Raw genomic sequence first — 20,779 nt, forward strand, 5'->3', positions numbered from 1 at the left:
ATTTTTTAAATTGAAATTACACTGATCAGATATTGCTTAGATCTGAGAAGCTCTCATGAACCATCAACTTCAGAGAGAACTGGTTTCCTTCAGAAAGGTAATTAGTAAGTTAGAAAGGCAACATTTCCTATCCTTTGTTTTTCTCGGTATGAGAGGACAGAAAATAGATTTTCTTTTTACTTTCATACACACTGTAGGATAGATATTCCTGCAAGAAAATATTTCAGAGAACTTAATAATTTTTCACACCATGATGCTGCAAAAGATGCCTGACAACTTCAGATGAATTAAAATATATTTTGAAAATACTAACAAACTGCCATATAAACTATTAATTAATACCATTAAAAGTATATAAAAGGGGTTTTAAAAGAGGTAAACAGAAAGAGGAAAATTCAAAAGTCAAAATTAAAAAATTCTGAATATGACCATTGCTGATCCTGCAATAACAGGGAAAAAAAGTCAACCCTAAGAATTGTTTTGTTTTCTTACTATAATTAAAATAAGCCTCAGGAGCTGAAGCGTCTCAGATTGTGATAATTTCCTTTGGTATTTGTGTGCAAGGAATATAGCTATCTCTCAACATGAATGATAGTCCAAATGCTTGCAAAAAAAAAAAAAGTAAATAGTCCCAAGGCCAGCTGTGACAGCAAGAACAATTTGTGAAAATGCAATTGTATAAAAAAAGAGAAACTAATTAGTCTTGAGACTTCCTGTACAGTGTTGCAAAGTGCAATCTAACATTTTTGTCAATTTGGTGGAGTTCATTATAGCTCATAGAGTTTTTCCAGTGCTTTGCCTACTTCAGAACACAAAACTTTTATCTTCCAAATACCACTGGGATAGGATTTCTTAGCAAAAACTGCTCCTCTGGCAGGGAATTATTCTGCTTCCCAACGGAAAACTGCTTTTTAAACTCAGTGTCCAACCAGGTTTAGTGCAACCTTAAGAATTATCATCTAATGATGCAGAGATATCAAAGGAGTATAAAGTACAGCATGTACTAAGAAGAGTGGTTTTCTGCATGCTCTGCCATGTGTTTGCAAGGGGACAGGAAAGGAAGTTTACATTCTGGGTGAGGACTTGTTTAGATGTTGGTAATGTTGGTCTTTTCAGAGGCTGTGGCAGCAACACAGATAAATCCCTACTGTGTATTATACAAAAGCATCTGATATTTTTGGACTGAATAAGCTGGCACAGAATTGGAAAACTTTATAAACAAAAAAGTATATGGAAATTAAAGGTGATTAAAAAGTCTTGAAAATCCATTTTACAGTTAGTGTTCTAACTTGTCTCCTTTTCCTTATAAACAAGTTTGTCAGACCACCACAAGTCACTAGCAAATGAGTGCTAGAATGCATTAAGCTTTTAAGCAGAAACAGGCTGCTTGATAACATACCCAAACAAAAGATAAAGATTTTCCTTCTTGTAGGTATGGTCAATGACGATGTGTTTAATACCAAATTCCAAATATAAACATAAGATTTTTTTTTTGTCATAAAGGAAACAAGATGAAATCCTAAGACAGATTACTCTTATTACAGCACTTGGAGAACACTTCATTAGTAGAGGTTATGGCAGTGGAAATCTGCAAGGCTGCTTTGATTCTACCATAGGTAATGACTGTCGCATTCACTGCTGCTTTAAAACCAGAGATGGACCATCTCTGGACACTCTGAAAAGATCTCACACAATTCTATTTGTGGATGTAGAAGACTGCAATTACCTACCTTCATCTATATGTATGACCTTTGAGAGCAGGATCAGGTAGGCTGACAAATTTTCCTAACAGTGTCGGAATTTTAGAATGGAACAATGGAATAAAATCAGGAGAAAGAGATAGAATAGGACATATTTGAGGGATCCAGAGGTATAGTCTGGCATCTGTTATTATATAAAAGCATTTGAACATACGTAGGTAGCATCTTTCTAGTCAGGTTAGGAACTTACACATTACATTAAAGCAGTCTTGCAGAAGAAAGGCCCTTCTATAGGTCCTGCCCAAAGACTGAAGGGTGCATTCCAAAACTAGAGAATGTCATGCAATTTCCATGCCCTCTACTACCCTTTGTAAGAGTGTTGACTGCATTGGACCACAGCAGAATGATGCCTTGAGTGAAGCCTTATGGAAGGTTCTTTGGACTTACAGGAAAAAAGTAGCCCTCAAGAGACTGGCAAGTCTAGCAGTCTCTGAAAAAGCTCTGAGCATCACTGAGACTCTGAAACGGAGCTGCACCCATGGAATGTCTCTAGAAAACCCTAGTCAGGATGAATAAGTTTTCTGCCTAAAGCTACCAACACACACCAGTAGTTAAAAGCCAAAGGGGCCTGGAGGGAGGTTTTCTGCACAACTTGGAAAATCCTTCCTAAAATCAAAAGAAAGGGTCTCCTCATGGACCACAGTGTATATGACTATGTCAGTATTCATCAGATGTGACTTGTTTGAGATTATGAAGGCAAAGAGATCCAGAAAGCAAAATGAGCTGAAAACTGACACTAGCGTTTACTGCTAAAGTTCATCCAGACCTAAGATGGGCATGGAGACTTAAACTTTTGGGAGCAATCTCCAAGAATCAATATAGTGATTCATAATTAGCAGCCGACCCCAAGGTTTCACTTAAAGTTGTCTAGCCATTTTGTAATTTCTTATCCATGAAAAATTTTCTGCAGAATAAATAAGTCAACACAGTTATTTGGCCCTCTCAATTCTACTCTATAGAACAGAAATCTTATATTGCAGTCTTTTATTTACTTTCCTTGGTTAAAGTTCCAATTTAAATGATCAATGGATTGTAAAAAAAACCAACCAAACAAAAGCAAACAAAAAACCCAAAAAAACCCCAAACCCAAATAACAACAAAAAAATCCCCACACAAGAACAACCAAAAAACCCACAGAAAAACCCAACCCCCAAAAAACTAATTTCCTCGAACTCTGGGCATTAAATGCTTGAATGAACAGGCAAACAACAGTTGGACTGTTCTCTAGTCTCCTATAACCTAACTGGATACCCCAAAGAATTTTCTATATGAAGCTCTAAAGATACTGTTTTGAATCAGTAGAAAATTATCTTAGTAACATTAAATGGGAAAGAAAATATTTTTATAACTGTGCTAATGTTCTCATGTTTTTTTCACACATTCCTGTTTCTAAAAAGGATATACCAGAATCCATATATTGAATCCAAATAAGCAAGGCTACTTTTTGTTGGAATGCCAGGGAAATTAAACCCCTGTGTCTTGGAAGAGATATTCATAGGGCTGTAGTAAGAAAGTCCTTGATTTTTATTCACATCTATAAAATAGGATGATGATAGAGAATATAATTACTGAGAAGCAAATTTGCTCTTAGTTTATTAGCTTAAACACAGTTTTGTTATCAGGTTGACAAAAATAATGGATAAATAGAAAAATATAAGGGAAAATACCATTGTATTTTATTCTTCCATGTGGAGTATGTCACATTGCAGGGTGAACAATGATGTGTCTTTATGTCTGCCTTAAGCCACAGACAGGGAGAAACACAATGAAAAACTAAGCCACATTTTGTCTCTGAAAAGATGTGTGGAGAATGTTACTGCACACTTGGCCCTTTGAAAAAACCTAAGAACCTCACGGTACATTTAAGACAGGTCTGAGATTAGTCACATCCTAAAAAATACTGCATGATAGTGTTTTCATTGCAATCTGTTCATCCATAAGTTCTCTCCTTCACATAGAGCTTTTTAGGAAGAGCTATATGCTGCATTTTTAATTAAGCATTTAATTATTGTGTCCCACCACTACACCTTGTTCCCTACAACAAATCATCATGAAATGGGATTTTTTTGGGTTTTTTTGAATTACTGCTTGCAGAATGCCCGCAGCTTTACAAAAGTTTATTAGGAATATGGGATAATACTGGTTTACTCGAAATTAATTACTCTAAATCCTTGACACATTAAGCAGTGTAGAAGTAGATTAGAAAAAGAAATTTTGTATACATGATGACAGTGCTTGCCTAAAACCCTTAGGATGAACAGCAAACTGTTAAAGTTACCCATTACCAGTGCGTTGAAGAAGTAAGTGGTGCACTGGTAACATTGCAGTAGACTGTATTTTGGAACACTGTTTATTAAAAAATTATTAGTAGTATGCCACTTAACAGTCCAAAAAGTAAAATTTATTAATAAATATCAATTGATAATGTAGCTAGTTTGAATGACATTTTGTTAAGTGCAAAATTTGCTCTGCCCATGTTGTCTTAAATCATGCCAACCTTTTTTTTGTTTAATGGAAGTTGTTACCATATAGTCTAAACCTGGAAAATGAAAACTGTACTCCTGTCAAATACATTATTGGACAGTCAGCTGAAGATTAGCCCTTCTTTCCAGTTTAAAGCATATACGGTAAGTAGCTCAGCGTGAAAGTAGCTTTTAAAAGTTTGCTGATGTTCCCACAGTTTTCCTTCACAGTTTTACTTAGGAGCCTTTCAAATGAACAACTTGAGATTGTTGATCATTTTTGAGACTGTCATGACTTGTACTTGAAGCTGTGGTGTTTGCTGGTCGCTGCTGCAATCCGAACAGTCCAGCTCAAAAGAGAGCAGCTACTTCCATCTGTGAGCCCCTGGCAGTCACCCTACAGAGCACCTGGAGTGGAACGGTTTACATTTCATTATGTGTAAATCCATTGCTCTGGGAGGTGCAAAGCCTCAAAGCCAGGGAGGTTTGGGTCTGGCAGTGCGCTCTTAAGAAGCCTGAACAATGCCAGTGCTGGTAGCTTCTTCCATGCTACTAACAACTGGGAGCAAAGCTCCAGGAGGAGCTTCTCCAAAGCCTTGTTTCTTGTCTCTCTCTAGGAAAATACATATTCTTCCTCCAGACACAAAGCTTTTAGGATGAGGGGCAGGCTCTAAAAGTAAAAAAAAAAGACAGAAACATTTCCAGTGGGTGTACATAGGAAGAAGTACAGATTGCCAGCATTTTGAATCTTGTTTATTTTCTGCTCCGATTAGTTATGTTGTCCTCACTTCCTGACCAAATCCTTTAGTGAGTGCAAATAAACCAAATTTCATATCAGGAACATGGTGCTTTTGCACACTTGTTTTTTTGTAGGATGCTACTGGAAAACCGCATTGCTATTCAATGTATAACAATGCTGCTGTTGGCATTCACAACACCTCTTTGAATTGAGTCACAAAATTCATTATTCACATTTTAAAGCTTCTTCTGGCTAAGGAAATCAGTAGCTGAGAGGCATGTGCGTGTGTTGGGCAAAGCACCTCAGACCGATTCAAACTATGCTGTCAACTCCGAGGATCCAGAGCACTTTCTGAGGTTTCCTGAGTAAATCCCCTGCCTAACCAGAAAAAAAAAAATAGTATCTGAATCTAACAGCGCATCTTCCAACAGAGCGCTGAGCTCTCACTCACTGCGGGGTGCAGTTATGAGAGGCTTTTAATGTTACCAGACTCACAGATGATCTCTTGAGCCGAAGATCCCCGATAAAAAAAAAAAAGGGGTGGGGGGGGACGGGGACCGCCTGTGTGTGAGGGCGAGCTCCATCCTCTGCAGCTTCAGAAGCGGCTCAGGCACAGAACCGATATTTCTCATAGGCAGTATCTCCCGAGGATTTTCTCTCGCTCCCTCTCCCCAGCTCCCCTCAATTACTGGTCTCAGAGGGAGCCCAGCGCTGCCTTGCCCGCGGGTCGGTGCAGGGAGCTCTCTCCCTCCTTCTCCGTCCAGATTCCCCGCTGGATGCGGCCCAGGGCAGCGCCCGGCCCCGGCAGCTCCTCCCGTCCCCCCCGCCCCCTTCGTGCGCCGTAACCGAGTGCGAGGCGGGCGCTTGCCGTGCGGCCAGGGGGGCTCGGCGGGCACCGGCCGGGCTTCCCTCCCTCCGCCCCTTCGCCCAGGTCGGGGCCGCAGGGGGCAGCCAGCCTCTGGCGCGGTGCCTCTCCTCGCAGGACACAGATTGCTGGAAACCGAGGAAAGTTACTCGATTAAAGGCTATTCCGAGGCTTCGGCCGCTCTTCTCTAATGTATGCAGAATAAAGGGGCGCGGGTGTATTTATGTGTGTATATGTTCGTACGTAAGTATTTGAGCCGGGGCTAACCCTGCCTGCTTTAGGAGCTGGCCGGCGAGCGCGTTCCGGAACCGGCGCCCCGGAGCGCTGTGCCCCACGGCCGGGTGCCGGCTTCAGCCGTCGGGAGGACTTTCGACGCCTCTCGGGCCGAGCCGGCCGCTGTTTTTTCCCTGAAAGGCCGGGAATGCTTTAGCAGATTACCGACTCCCGTAATCCCGCGGGCGCCGGGTGCCGGCCTGGTTCGAGGTCAGAGAGGGGGCTGCTCCGGCCGGGCGGGCCCGCACCGCCCCGCGCAGGGCCGGGGGAGCCGGGCGCCCGCCGCCGCTGACGCCTCTGCCTTTCCTTCCCGCAGCAGGGCCCGGGGGGCCGCGGCGCCCACCCGGGCGGCCCGGAGCCGCCGCCGCCGCCCGCCGCCCCGCAGCCGCGGGAGCCCTTCGCGCCCAGCCACGGCAGCGCCTTCCACCTGCCCGAGCCCCAGCACGCCGCCGCGCTCTACTACGCCAGCTCCACGCTGCCGGCGCAGCGGGTGAGCTCCCCGCTGCCCGCCCAGCCCGGCGGCTCCCCCACCAAGCTGCCGCGGGCCGGCTCCGCCGCCGAGGGCGCCGCCTACGCCACCGCGCAGCGCCTCTCCTCCCCGAAGCAGTCCCCCAGCCGCCTGGCCAAGTCCTACAGCACCAGCTCGCCCATCAACATCGTCGTCTCCTCGGCGGGACTGTCGCCGTCCCCCATCCGAGTGACCTCCCCGCCCACCGTCCAGTCTAACATTTCCTCCTCTCCTATCCACCAGTTAAGCTCCACCATCGGCACTTACGCCACCCTGTCGCCTACCAAGCGGCTTGTTCACGCTGCCGATCAGTACAGCAAGCACTCCCAGGAGCTGTACGCCACCGCCACCCTGCAGAGACCCGGCTCCCTCGCAGGTAAAACCGCGGCCGGCGGCGCCTCGGGTCCGCGGCGGGGACGGGGCTGCGCGGTGCCGCCGGGGGAGGCGGCGGGGGCGAGGGACGGCGAGAGGCGGGGGCAGGGCCGCCGGCCGAGGGTGGCAGGGAGGGGAGGACTGGGGGGCGTTTGGCAGAGGAGCGGTACTTGGGGGAATTGCGGGTGGGTTTCACCGCGGGTCGTGCTCGGAGAGGCTGCTTGGCGCTGCTGGAGCAAAGTACCTGAGTTCTCCCGGCTCGTCCCGCCTTCCCGGCGCCGGGCAGGTGTGCGTGCTGCCGGGGGGTGCGGGGCTCGCCGCTGTGACCCGCGGTGCGGGTGGGGGGTTTGTTACTATGGCGAATCTCTTCTCTGCCGCCATCAGAACCTCTGAGCCTTTTGCAGGGAATCGCTTTTCCCCGGATTTACAGGCGGCTCAGGCGTACTTGACAAGTTAGGGGTTACTTAGCAGGAACTCCCGGTGTACCGAGTCGTGCCGAGTAAGAGGTAGCGGTAATTTGGCTCCGAGTGCTCTTTGGGGAACAGGCTGTTACAGCTGATTTAATGTCTCTGTAAACGCAGACTTTGAGCAGATCCAAGAAGTGAGGTGCTGGTGCGCTGTTCTCTAAACCATCTCTTTGCTAAACTGAGCATCCTTCAGGGGTGGGTTTTTTGTGTTCTCAAAATTTTCAGTTTCATTGCTATAGTAACAGCTGCTATGCTCATATGTTCTCTTGTGTGACATAAATAGATTTGAAGATAAATAGGATACATAAAGAAGTTAGGCTGAGTTTATCAGTCAGGTACACAAGTCTTACTGGAGTGAAGACCTCACCCCCCTTTCTCCTCTCACCCACCTCCCCTCCCCCACTCCAGCTGTTGTCAGCATCCTATGTAATTCCTGTGTGTCTAAACACACAGATGGAATTAACTAATAATAAAATATTGTTTTGATCTAGCTCCTTGTAAGAACTGTTTGCTGGATTTTTTCCATATTTAAAGAGCAGGAATTTTAAAACTTTTAAATAACACCTCATTTTTATTTCAGAATGAATAAGGTGACAATATCGTTAAATTAAGGTGAAATTCAAGCTCTCAGGATGTTTATATCAAACCTGTTGTCAAATACTGAGTCTCAGAATATTAAGTGGTTTATTTACCATTTATATTAATACAACTTTTTCCTGCTGTAGTCCAACACTGTTGGCCTCAGGTATTAAATACTGCCTTTGTACAGTGGAAATTTAGGATTGCCACAGACTTTGTATTTTAGGGAGTTTTCTAACTTCATTGTATAGCAAGAGTTCGAGTCTAAAAAGGCATGGATGGAACTGTCAGCATCAAGGGAATGGAAAAAAAAAATCGATTTAAAACTTATATACCTGTGGCTATGAGCTACTAGTATTTGCCTGATTTTTCTTACCTTTATTCTAGGATAGAAGTATTTGCTTTGTGAAGTTTCTAACAGGCACTTTTTTGCTTTTTTTTTTGCTTTTTTGTTTTGTTTTTTTTTTTAAGAAGACATCTTTGTGTCATTGCAGCATCAAATCTGTGATGCTAGCTTCATCCAACACTTTTTTATTTAGGGGTTAAGGTCCAGCGTAATGACTCTAAAGTGCTACAGAAGCTGTTTGTCCTGAGCTAGATCCAAGTTGAAATGTGGATTTAGGCTCTTTTGGCCTTCTTGGCCAATAATGTTTCTGTAGACATTCCTAACAGAATTTTCTACTTTGTTTTGAATAAAAGTTAGGGAACTGACATTCGTTTTCTTGGATTGCTTTTAACTAAAAGCTTTTGATAAGACTTCAGCATCTTGCATAACCTGCATCTTTTTAAAGCCTACTGCAGGGCGTTGCCTGATTTACTGATTTATGGCTTTGGTGAAATAAAAAGCATATAGATGATACATGCGTTTAGGAAATGGCTTGTGTATTTTTGTGTGGATTTTCCTATAGGAGGGAAGTAGTGATTTACCATTTGAGTTTGCTGTTGAGTTTGTAAAAACTGATAAAGCAACAATAACCTTGCCAAGTGCTGGGCTGATCAGAGCAAACATAACAATTTACTGGGTCACTCATCCCTTAGGGATTTGATTTTAAGATACGTAAAAACCCTCGTTGTTTTATTTTATAACAAATGGAAAGTCGTGTAACTTGAATAAGTATTAGGTGGCAGACCTGGAGAGAGAAAGTATTGCGACTTCAAAGACTCAGTGTAAGCAACAGTATGTTAGTAAATACCTTTTCTTTTTTTTTCCCCACAGTGGTGACATGCCTTTCAAGTAGTCCTTGAAAGGAGCTCTATCACATGATCCATTCTTTTTGCAAAGGTTTCCTATTGTGTGCTCCTACCCCTTATTTTCCACTGCCATTCTTATGCTTGTTCCTCTTGGCCTCACTGCCATCCCAGAGTTACACATTTGCTAGCAGTGTTAAGTGCCTGACTAATCTTCCAGACTTTCACTGGATTCACTGAAGCCAATGGACTACTCAGAGGCTTAAAATTAGCATATGCTTTAGAGTTAGCCGGGATCAGATGTTACAGATACTACTAAGGTAATCTTAATTTCTTCCTTTTTTCTGTAAGTATTTTTGCTCAGAATAAGTTTTGAATTTGAGCTCTAAGTATATTATATTTTTGCAGGAGTTTTTCAGCATTGTGTTAGAAATCAAACCCACTGAGAAGGAGAGCAAGCAATAGTATTTTGAAAAGCTAATGTTCAATAAATAGTGGTTTTGCTTCTTGTTCGAAACATTTAAAGATGAATTGAAGTTTTTTGGGGTTTTTAAGAGCGAGAGAGGAGGAGGAAGAATGGAGAACAGTTGTCACATTGCACTGATTGATGGTTTGCCTGCTGTGATTAATGTGAAGTCGCATTGGCATGTATGTGTCATCACAGGGATGATGTTATGCTAAGTAATCTTTTTTTTATATCTGGCAATAAAAAAATAAGTATTTGTAGTAATTACTAGAAACACAAATGATGCATTTGTTTTAATTATTTTTGCATTATACTAGAAATTTGTCCTGGAGCTATCTAGTTCATGAATACTACTGGGTTTCAGTGTGCTAAACAAGCCAAACTGTACCAGTGCCAGACTCAGATATTTAAAAGGGAAAACATTCAGATAAGATCCATTAAAAAAAAAAATCAAGCAAAAAGTTACATAGATGACCCAAAACATAATCTCTGTGGGACTTAACTGAGGAGATGGCATTATTTATATTAATTTCTTACAAATTTGATTATGAAACAACTTGGAATTTTAAAAATGGCAATTCTTAGACTTCATCCTGAATTTCAGATGAGACATGCAACAGCGTGCAATGACTCAGTTTTAACCGAGTAACCTTAGAAACGTCTTCAGAAATGGCTTTTAGTCTAGTTATATTTGAGCTGCTGCCACTGCCAAGTGTGTGTGTGTATGGGTGTGTGTGTACATGTGTATATAGTGGCTCTGGTGAGTGTACATTTGCTGTGTTTATTCTTAGTCTAGCTGCTTCATTGCTATGATCTGCAATTACAGTTTTAGAAGTAGTTTTCTGCTCTGCACTGCTCCCAAGCACATTCGACCGTCTGTTCAAGCAGCAATCCAAATCCAGAAAGCACAGTTTGTAAATACCTTCTTGCAGCTTCCACACCTGGACTAAGCTTTGGATTGCTGCTGGGAGCCAAACTCACCAAAGCAGCCCATTTTCCCTGGAAGAAGGAGTGTTTAGGACAGCAAGCAGCAGAAATATGGGAAAACTTTCAGGAAGCAGGTCATGGCACAGGTGCCCACTCTTCATGCTCCTCTGAAGCATCTTCTCGTGGGCAGAATCAGACAGACAGTGCTAGAGGAGTACTGAGTTTATTTAGGAGCCAAGGGGAAGGAGGCAGTCAAAGTGTGTTGTTCATGTAGTTTGTGGCTCAGGTTATGTGGCTGGGAGCAGCCCCAGTGTTACAAAGCCACTCCTGCCTCTTCATCCATGAGACATGTAATGCAATGGAAAGTAGTTTTATGCATTGCCTTATTACAAAAAACTCAAAGGATAATAATCCTGCTTGAAGACTGCACGATGTTTCATAAGCTGTACTTAAAAGGTTAAGTTTAAGAAATGAGTGTTGGTGTGAATCACTTGATGTAATGTTAGATGGAAAGAATATTACACAGCTATCTTTCATGTAGTGGTGACACATTTCACTGAAACAAGAACTGCAGCATCCCTCTAGACAGCTCTGCTGCTACCAGTGTTGAAAACTTCAGTGCTCAGCCTGATGTTTACAATCTTCTTTCAAGTAAAATTGAAATGGGAAAGAATTTTTCTTTTTTGAGTAGGACTATTTGTATCCAAGTGTAGTACTAACATTAAAATAACACCAGTTTATAAAAATGTGGCATGGGTTAATACATAAAATATGCTTTCCACTCCTTATTGAGCAAAGAGTTCTAAATTTATCAGGCTCTTAATTGGTTCCTTCTGCTTCTTCATATGTTTTGCCTCACTCATCTCTCTTTGCTGAGGACCTTCCTTTACCCCTTCTCCTTCTGTAAGCTTTTCACTGCATATGACATGTTGAACCCTGGGTTCCTGTTGGGGCTTACGGCAGGACTTCTATTTGATGGTGAGTGTTGACATGTTAATGTCAGTGTGCAATCATAGGGGCACAGAACAGCTTAAGCAACTTTCTGTGGGATACCTGATGTACATTACTGCTAGCATGGATTGACGTTTCCTTTTGATTGCATGAAGATATTGGATCATCTATATATCACTAGTTCATTGCAATCTTTAAAAATATTATCTTATTAGAGGTCTTCAGTAAATCAGAAGTCTTCAGTAAATCACACTGTACTTGTTTTTGTGCTAGAAGAGCTGCATTACTGTTAACTTACAGCCAAAGTGAATCTAAATCACCTCAGAATTAAAAGTTCCCTGTGCCTTTAAATCCCCACCTGAGACACAGGGCTGAGCTAATAAAATAGTCTAGGTGTGATGTGCCATTGTACTTTATTGGACAGGCAAGGAAAAAAAAAATTGATTTTTTTTATTTTTTGGCTTTAACATAAGCTCTTGGACCATCTATATGTTTGATTATAACATAAAGGACACTCAGTTGTTTCCCGCAACTATTCTGTATTTTTACAGAATCCTGTATCTCCTTTATAGAGAGAACCAAATTGCTTCATTAATTTTAACCAAAGTAGTTTAAAGTAGTTTTCCATAGATTTTTTCTGGGTTTTTTTTGGTTTTTTTTTTGGTTTTTTTTTTTTGTTTTTTGTTTTTTTGTTTTTTTGGTTTTTTTTTTTTTTTTAGTTGGAAAATTCCTTTATCTGCTGCCAGAGTCTTTACACATGAGAACACTGTTAATGCTCTTTTGTTCTGGGACAGACACTGCAGTCTTAGGGGTTTTTTCTTCTCCTTTTACTCTTATTTGTTTGGAGACTCTTTCTTTTAGATAAGAAAACAAAGTGGAAGATTTTGAGTAATATCCAGCAATATTTCAGATATTAATCAGAACATGGAATTTGTTGTCTTTCTGATACAAAATTACTTGCTTCCACGTGGCAGCCTTGAGGTTAGATATGCTGGTGTTGCTTTAGTTGATACAAATACACAACTCAATGTTCACTTTGATTTTCTTTGTCTCTTATTCTACCTATTTCTTTAGCAGTAGTTATGTTTCTAATTGTTACAACTGAAACCTTTACAACAGTCCTCAGTTCCAGTTTGGAAAAGGTATCCACAATGGACAGTGTACAGCAAGAAAGCAGAAGGAATAAGGTGGATGACTTTGAAATATGTTATTATTGCCATGATTTTTGCTCCTGAATCTTTCAGATTTAGATCACCTGAAATTAATTTGCTCATAGGAGAGGAATAATTGACAAGAGCCAAATACAGAAGCCCCATGTGCATCTTTGAGCTAATGAATTTGATGTTGGCTCCCAATGTGAGCAAACACAAGAAATGTGTGTAAACTTGGATCCTGTTCTTTCACTGATTACCACCTTTCCCTTTGCTTCCCATTCTTGATGAGGGACATTATTTGGCTGATACTCCTAATGATCTTTCAGAGGGGTGTTCAGTCAAATAATATTGCAGACTAACAAGCTTTTTGGGCAAAGAGCACCAGTGTGCACTACTGCTGAAAATGGGTTCAACTTGTGTAAAGCTGCAAGTATTTTAACCAAATGACTGGGAAACTGTATGGCAGTGGCTGTTTCTGAGATTTTGGGTAAATGTAACATCAGACATGCTTCTGGGACTACTGAGGCCTGTGCTGTTGCTTGGTAACCACAAATGTGGTTTCTGGACTCTGGTCCTGAACTTTAGCAGTGTAAGAAGGCCAGGATTCAAACTGAAGTATGCAAATCATTAGAAGAAATTTCTTAAGCATCAGAGCAGAATTTGAAATGTCTCTGCTTATATACCCGTTGATCAGGAGGACAAGAAGGAGGTGAAGTTGACAAAAAGGTAACAGAGAAGAGTCTCTGTCCTGAGCAGAATGATGGTTAAATCAAGGAGCTGGAATTTGCCAGCTTTTCTTGGCTGCTGAAATCCCATGGAATGATGAAGTCAAAGAGCAGCGTTTTGGGAACCTGACTTCATGGAACTTAGGTTAGAGCAATGGAAATAACCAGTGCTGGCACTACAGTTCTTATGCTTGTCTTGCGTATGTTGATCTGTGTTCTGTTTAGTGTGAGATTGCAGGAAGATAATAGGGCCTCATAAACAATTATGCATCCAGACTTTTGGGTCTTAAGGATGTGCTAGTGAGGCTAAGCCTCATTCTTGCCTATAATAACTCATTTTTGCCTTCGGGTCTCGATGGTGTCCTCATGTACCTATTCTCCTCTTCAGTTGCCAGGAGCATGATTCTGTGTTATAGGTCTTTGGCCTCAAACTCACTCCTTAGAACAGAGGAGAGTGCTGTTGTATGAGATAGGGAGTATAAGCAAAGGCAAGGTCCCCTTCTATCAAATTTCTGACACTCAGTCTTTTATAGCATCAGTGAAAATATTTATTAGTGCTGTACAGTCTAAAATGGGATGATTGTGTTTGTCTTGCTTATGCACTGGGCAGAGAAGGCACATGTGAAAGCTGCAGCTTCCTCAGTCTCAATCCCTGTTGCAAGGCGTTATCCAGTAGCCTGGAAATGTTTGTTGCAAAAATATTGATAAAAAATGACAGAAATCTTATGTTCATCGTGGTTTTTGGGTATTTAAGGGATGTGAGAACATCCTTCATTTTTACTGTAGTGGAAAACATCATCCTTTCCAGTTGCTGTGGCACAGAAACTTTTAGTAATAGATGGAGTAGCTCAGATTTAGCAAGTCGGTATGCAGCTCCTCAGTAACATAAGCATATCTAATGGCTTTTGGGTTGTTGTGTGCACGCTCTCTTTAAAGCAGTGCAGAATAATTAATTATGGCAGAAAGAAGAAGGAAAAATGGGCAGTTGTGGAAGGCCCCTTTATTTAAGGCCAAAGCTTGTGTGGGGAGGTTGCCCATGTCTGCCTGTGCTACATGCAGAGTGCTCATGGGTGAAACACAGTACTTGTCAGTGGTAACAGCTGCCAGAAGCTACACTGGGCCAAATTTGCTCTGCAAACAATCATGGGAGATAAATGAGGCAATTTTTCAGTAATCATAGGGTCAAATTTGAAGATCACATAGATGTGGACCCAGAACAGAATACCTTTTGGTTTTATAGAAGTGATACTGGAGAGGACAGAGAGATATTGTCTAATGATAATGAATCCATGGAATTGTACATGGTCATATGCAGTTAGAAGCAAAAGTCACAATTTAATACGCTGAAATGAGAAGGACCAAGTGATGACTAATCTTACAATTATAAGGCATGGCATATGAAACCACCAGTTGGATCACATAGATTTCTAATAAGTACATCAAGTTGCAACTTACAGTGTGTTAATGAAGAAGTGTCCTGCCTTTGACAGGGTTGAAACTAATCTTCAAGATCCCTTCCAACCCAAACTATTCTGCGATGCTGTAATAGAAAATGCTATATTGAATACAAGTGGTTTGAAATCACATGCAGTCCTCCCTTTACTGAGGAGATTTTTGCATATGCTTTTCTATATTTACTTCCTCCACAATGTATGTCTATGTCTAGCCTTATGGCCCTTTATCCTCTCAGTCCAATCCAGGTGCAAAGCATCCCTTTTATCAGCTAGCCAGCTGTGCTGCTCTCAGGCAGTAAAAGCTTTTGATCATCCAGCTAAAGCTGTCCCTGGGTTTAAACAGTGTTGTCTGGGAGGAGAATAAGGGTGGAGAAGGAGCTGTGACCCTCTGATACTAGGGCAGATTTCCTGTCACTGGAGAGCAAAATGACACCTCTCCATGGGGTCTTTCCCCCACCCCACTACTTAACTGAGCATCCTGGTTCAGTGGGAATGCAGTCATATTTACATTTGATCACCAAAAGGTGTCATAAGCTCTTCAATCCTGGGAGCATGGCCTGTACAAGAGGATGATTTGGACTCTTTCAGATATTTGTGGGGGAGAAGAAGGTGGAGAGGGAGAAGATCAGTCCTTTGTGTATTTGGGGCTAATATACCATGGAGCAAGGGAGGACTGAGTGAAAGAAAAATTACAGATCTGCTAATCATAGTGTTCTTTGGACATTACAACATAAGCTGATAGAAAGAATAATAAAAGACATGAAGGTAGTACATGGTTAATGGGATAATTTGCAACTGGAGTTCTCCAAAAACAGATTGTGCTGGAATGACCTGCTTACTGATCTTTTCTTGAATGATATTTGATGTCTTTCTATTTCCTGTCAGGGCTCTGAGCATGGGTTTTCTATAGTGCCACTTGGGAAATGTTTAGATAAGCTAGAGAAGATGGATATTCTTGCAAAAGTGTAGTTGGGCAGGGACCTGGGTAAAGGAACATTTTCAGTTTGTCATTTTGAAGTAGTGGAAAGGAAGGGTACTCCTAATAAAGTTCCACAAGGAGAACTCTTTTTGGCTACTTGAAAAATACTTTTTCATTTTATTATCTTGGCACAAAACTATGAAATAAGCCAAGGAAACTTCTTGATAGTGGTATATTAGGAGGCATTTTCTGAAGAGAGGAAGATGAATCTTGTGTGGAAAGATGGAGGGGGAAGAACAGGATTGGAGCTGAGGTAATAATACACTTAATAGCTAGTTACATGTTCAGCATCTTTGGCTGAAAAGAAGAGTAGGAAAATACCTATGTGACCTGGTTGAGTACAGCATATCTCAGCCACCTGTATTAGGAACATAATATAATATTTCATTGCCTCACATAACAAGCAAAACTGGGAGGGTTAGGACTTCATCTGGAGAACTGTACACAGCTGTGACCCTCTGTAGGCAAGAGACGCTTTCTAGCCTTCATTTCTTCTGAACTGTCCTGCATGGATTATCAAGAAATAAAGAAGCTTGTTGTACACAGACCTGACTTAGTGTGTTTTCTCCATTTCTTAACAGAGGAGAGGCTGCTAGATTTCATAGCTTCTCACAGTAAATAGAGATTATTGTTATTCTGGTAAGAATAATTAATTTGATGAAGGGTTTACTTTTTTTGAAAAAAGACAGGATTAGTTGAGTCCCTGGCAGCTTTTAGGATAGTTCGTCTTTGCCCATGTTGAGGGGTGTTTAAAGCTAGATGATTTTTAAGGTTCCTTCCAACCCAAGACTTTCTGTATTTCTGTAATTCATCTGACCAAGGAGGGAGTGAGAGCTAAAGGTATCTTCTGAGTGGCTTTTTACCATCAGCCTTTTATTTTCGGGCTTTAACTAACCAGCCATGATGTGTTTGATTGGAGCATCTTTGTCAGCTAGTGCTTCTCCATTTTCCCTCAAAAGATTTGAACCCAATAGCCCTAGTGAATACAGTGACCTTCTGGAGCCATGATTGCACTTTGTCTGGTCTCTGACCAAACTTCAAAGTTTTCAAGGTTTATTCGTTGAAATTTTGTGTTTCTTTCTGTCTGAAGTTGTAGTTCCTGTGTAGCTCATGCCATCCTTGTTTGTGTTGCATCTTGAGACGCCTTTGGCAAGAATCAGCTAATGCTGAACATAACTGAGTAACTCCTCCAAAGTGATCTAGTTTGTGTCCTGCCATGCTTGAGATCCTATCTTGTGAATCCAGAAATTCAAGAATTAACTGTCTTAGCTGAAAAAACTCTTTTTCTCTGAAGTTTATCAAGGTTGTGATTGCATGTCACTACTTTTTTCAGTCGGCAGTAGAGTTTGGACCACTTTCGTAAAATCAGGCAAAACTTGATGCACGTGTCTTCAGCCAGCCATATGGCCATGGAAGTGTTGGCTTCACGGGCAGGGAAGCCATTTGACATGCAAATACTCTCAATTTGCATTTATGAATCGCCAGTAACTAATGGTGTGACACTTCAGGATGCCTCAAGTGCTTGTCACCTTTGGACCACATGAATCACATTCTTCTAATTGAAATTACTGTTTAAGCCATTCTTGAAGCTGAACGCTTCCAGTAGTTTATTGCAAACTGCTGTGAACACATTTCTTATGTTCCTTATCTTAGATCTACTTTCCTTTTGCCAGTGACCTTCTTTCACCATTTGTCTCCTGCAGCATTTGTCATGGCCATTTCATTTTAGCATGGACTCTCTGCTGGAATGACAGCACTCTTTCAGCCTAAGGTCCTTTTCTGGCCATGCTTTTCAACAATAATCTGAATTTGTGAGGTTAATTGTAAAGTCTGTTTTGCTGTGTTTGTTTCTTTTCTTCTCTGCTTGCTTTTTTTTCTTTTTTTGTTTCCTCTTACAATAAGTTCCTGCTAAAAAGAATCTGTAGCCATCCATTTCCTCCTTTGCTTGTTGCTTATTGTGGAAGGTTTTACTTAAAGTATTTTTGAGTCTTTGGAAATTGGATACTAAATATCAAATATATTCAAATGCTATTGAATGATTGCTATATTTGTAAGAATAATGAATTAAAGGAGAACTTTATGGGATTATTTCAGCAATTATTTCAGCATAAATTTTCAGTCCTTGAGCTACTCATGTGTTGGTGTTAACAGTATTTCTTTTCTTTGTCTCTGCATTCAGCATTTCTTTTATTTAGAGCATCCCTGTTAGAATTGCTTTAGACTTTAGTAATATGAGACTATTTTAAGTTTTCTAGCAGAGGTCTCAATAGGTACATAATGGAAACAACCTAAAACCAGCTTGAATAATCATACAGTAATCTTTTGAGCATAATTCTAAAAGTGGGTAATTGTTGGTCTAAACTTCTTTACAGGCAGAACTAAATTCTTTAGTTAGATTGTATTCAAATTGATTTTGTATACATTTAATAAAACGTCCATGTTTTAACTCCCGTATTTTAAATACAATGAGTCTCAAATGGATAGTGAAAACTTGATGAGTAATAGAGTGTCACAGAATATCCAGAGATATCTTCCCTTTCTTGAATTTGGCATTGAGAAAAAGACAATGATAATGAACTCCATTTTTTTCTCCTGGAATATCACATACTTAGACCTCATGTCTTGGTGAAGTCTAGAAACCAGGGACTGCAAGTAAATCTAGATTGAGGAGGAGAAAGCCTCTGAGAGGAGAAAGTGTATAAAATTCTATCAAAGATGACCTTACGTGAAAGAACAAATACTATCAATGCTTTTCTCTATTCTCTTAATGGAAGACAAGTTTGAATACAAAGAGTTACAGATAAAATTTCCAAATTTAGAATTGTTCAGACCTCTAATAATGTGCAGTCTTTTTGTAAAAGAATTACAAAAGATAAGTTGCCAACACTTTCCTGTGAGCAAACCCTCTCTGAGATTTCAGCTGTGTCTGTCAGAAACTGGTTCACAGGTTTTCAAAACAAGAATATTCATAATAAGTTAATACTTTTGAAAAGGTGCATGTGTGGTTGAGATTCGTTAGAATTATGTTTGCCTTTTTGCTGTTAGCAAGAAAATCACCTCTTGGAATGTTGAACTTCTAGGAAGGACATTACAATTAGGTAAAGAATTCAGGTTGCCCAGCAAAAGCCAGTTGAGGAATACTGTAGTTGGGCAGACTTGACACTTCTTTACCCAATTGAGTTTTGTTTTCTGTTGTTACCTTTTCCAGAGTGTTGCACAGTGACTGGTGTTTTTGTTTGGGAACCACTGTTCCACAAACTCCTTCCTTAACAAATTCTCTGAAAATCTTGAGAATTTCACTTCTAGTTGGATTTAAGCTCTATATATTCTTTCGTTTCCTTGTGCAGAGAGGAGTTGATATGGAAAGGTTTTCCCCTTCCCCCTGCACCAGAGCTGCTGTGAGAATTTGCTCCGTTTAAGGTTGACTGAGCTGATGCTCAGTTTGGGGGAAGGCTTCCGAATTGCTGGGGTTTTAGCTGCTGTGCTTTTCCACAGTGTTAAACATGATCAGAAAGTTAAATTTTCACCAGCAGGCATTAGTGCAGTAGTGCCTGATTTGTTTAGCTGGAGGCAGCAGTGCTTTTTAGCAAATCACTCATGCTGCTGGAAGTGGTCTCTAGCCCTCGAAAGACCTTTAGGGTTTTGGATGTTTAGCCTATACTGCTGCTTAACCAGCAGAAATTGGGTCTCCAAGTTTGCTTAGGTACGGCCTTGTGAAAGAAAGAAGACAGCCTTGGGGAATTAAGGATGCACTGTTACTTCCCTTTGGTTTGCAGTCCTTGTCAGTGAAGCATTCACCGTGGGGCTTCACAGACTATCGCACAGAGGGTTTTTTTCTGGATATTTGCTTTTGAGGCCTGTCTCATCAAGTACACCAGTATTTCATTCCTTTACTTGCTGCGTTGAATGCATTGCCACAACCCTTGCGTCAGCATAGAGCCCATGGTGTAACACAAACTATTAGCGTTCAGAATTAGAAATAATAAGTTTTTGTCTTTTCTAAGATCAAGATAAGCAAAACATCAAAGATCTCTGCTGCTACAAAAGCCTAGTATTGTTTTCAGTAGTGGTGTAGCTGTGGTGAACTATCCAAACAGCTTCTGCAGAGCTGCTTGGCCGTGTTGCTTAGTAACATCATTCTGTTGCTGAGGCACTCGGCCCTCACTCAAAGTGGGTAGTGAGCAGGAAAGTTAGGAACAGTGATTTGTATAACCAGATAGCAGCATCTGTTCCCGTTTGTGCATGGGACTTCTCTTCCCTTTTCTTGTGAAATTGGCAGGGTTGAGAGGCATGGAAGAGGCAGAGCTTAAGAGAAGGGAGAGAAAAAACACCAAACAAACGCAAAGTAACACCCAGGATGATAATTTGCTAAATGGTTTAAAAAAAATAAAATCTTTTACTTCCTTCCTGGCTGAAGGCAAAATGTTGATGCATGGTAGTAGTTGCTTTGGGGCAATTTCTGTTTTTAGTTTTTTCTTCATTGACAGTACCCTAGATGAGAAATGAAATAGGAATTATCTCCCTGAACTTGTCTGTCACATTTAATCTTCTATTTCTTCCTGGCTATATTTGCCTCTTATATCTTTGCTCCCAGTCAAACTTTTCTTTTCCACTAGCAATTTATTTTTGATAAAATGTTGTAAGCAGGTGAGTGCTTTTCAACAGAATGAGGGCAGTAGCAGTAAGAAGAAAATGCCTAGGATGAGGTACAAATTTATAGTATGGTCCCTCTGTTTTCCCTAGATTCTTAGAATTATAATAACTTATAATAATACAATACTTTATAGTGAAGTTAGATTGCATGGCTAAAATCACGGACTATTTAAAAATATTTCTACCTTTATTTTTCTTTTAAATGTGCTGAGAAATGTAATGGATGCCAACATTTGGTTAAAAACTTACTAACTTAA

The 20,779-nt window shown here is 40.9% G+C and overlaps 1 protein-coding gene across 7 annotated transcripts in view; it reads left to right on the forward strand.

The window, feature by feature from the left end:
* The window catches only part of CTNND2 (catenin delta 2), a 638,555-nt gene that overhangs the window by 362,126 nt on the left and 255,650 nt on the right, over positions 1-20,779 (forward strand). For 5 of the 7 annotated variants that reach the window (XM_064428418.1, XM_064428428.1, XM_064428454.1 and 2 more), the window contains one exon: positions 6,416-6,983. In XM_064428418.1, coding sequence (XP_064284488.1) covers positions 6,416-6,983 — 568 coding nt within the window. Of the gene's footprint in view, positions 1-5,806; positions 6,019-6,415; positions 6,984-20,779 lie in introns of those variants that run through there. The other 2 variants (XM_064428474.1, XM_064428464.1) reach the window with 2 other exon arrangements.

Source organism: Passer domesticus, chromosome 1 (genome assembly GCF_036417665.1).
Source record: "Passer domesticus isolate bPasDom1 chromosome 1, bPasDom1.hap1, whole genome shotgun sequence".
In the NCBI taxonomy this organism is placed as follows: Eukaryota; Metazoa; Chordata; class Aves; order Passeriformes; family Passeridae; genus Passer; species Passer domesticus.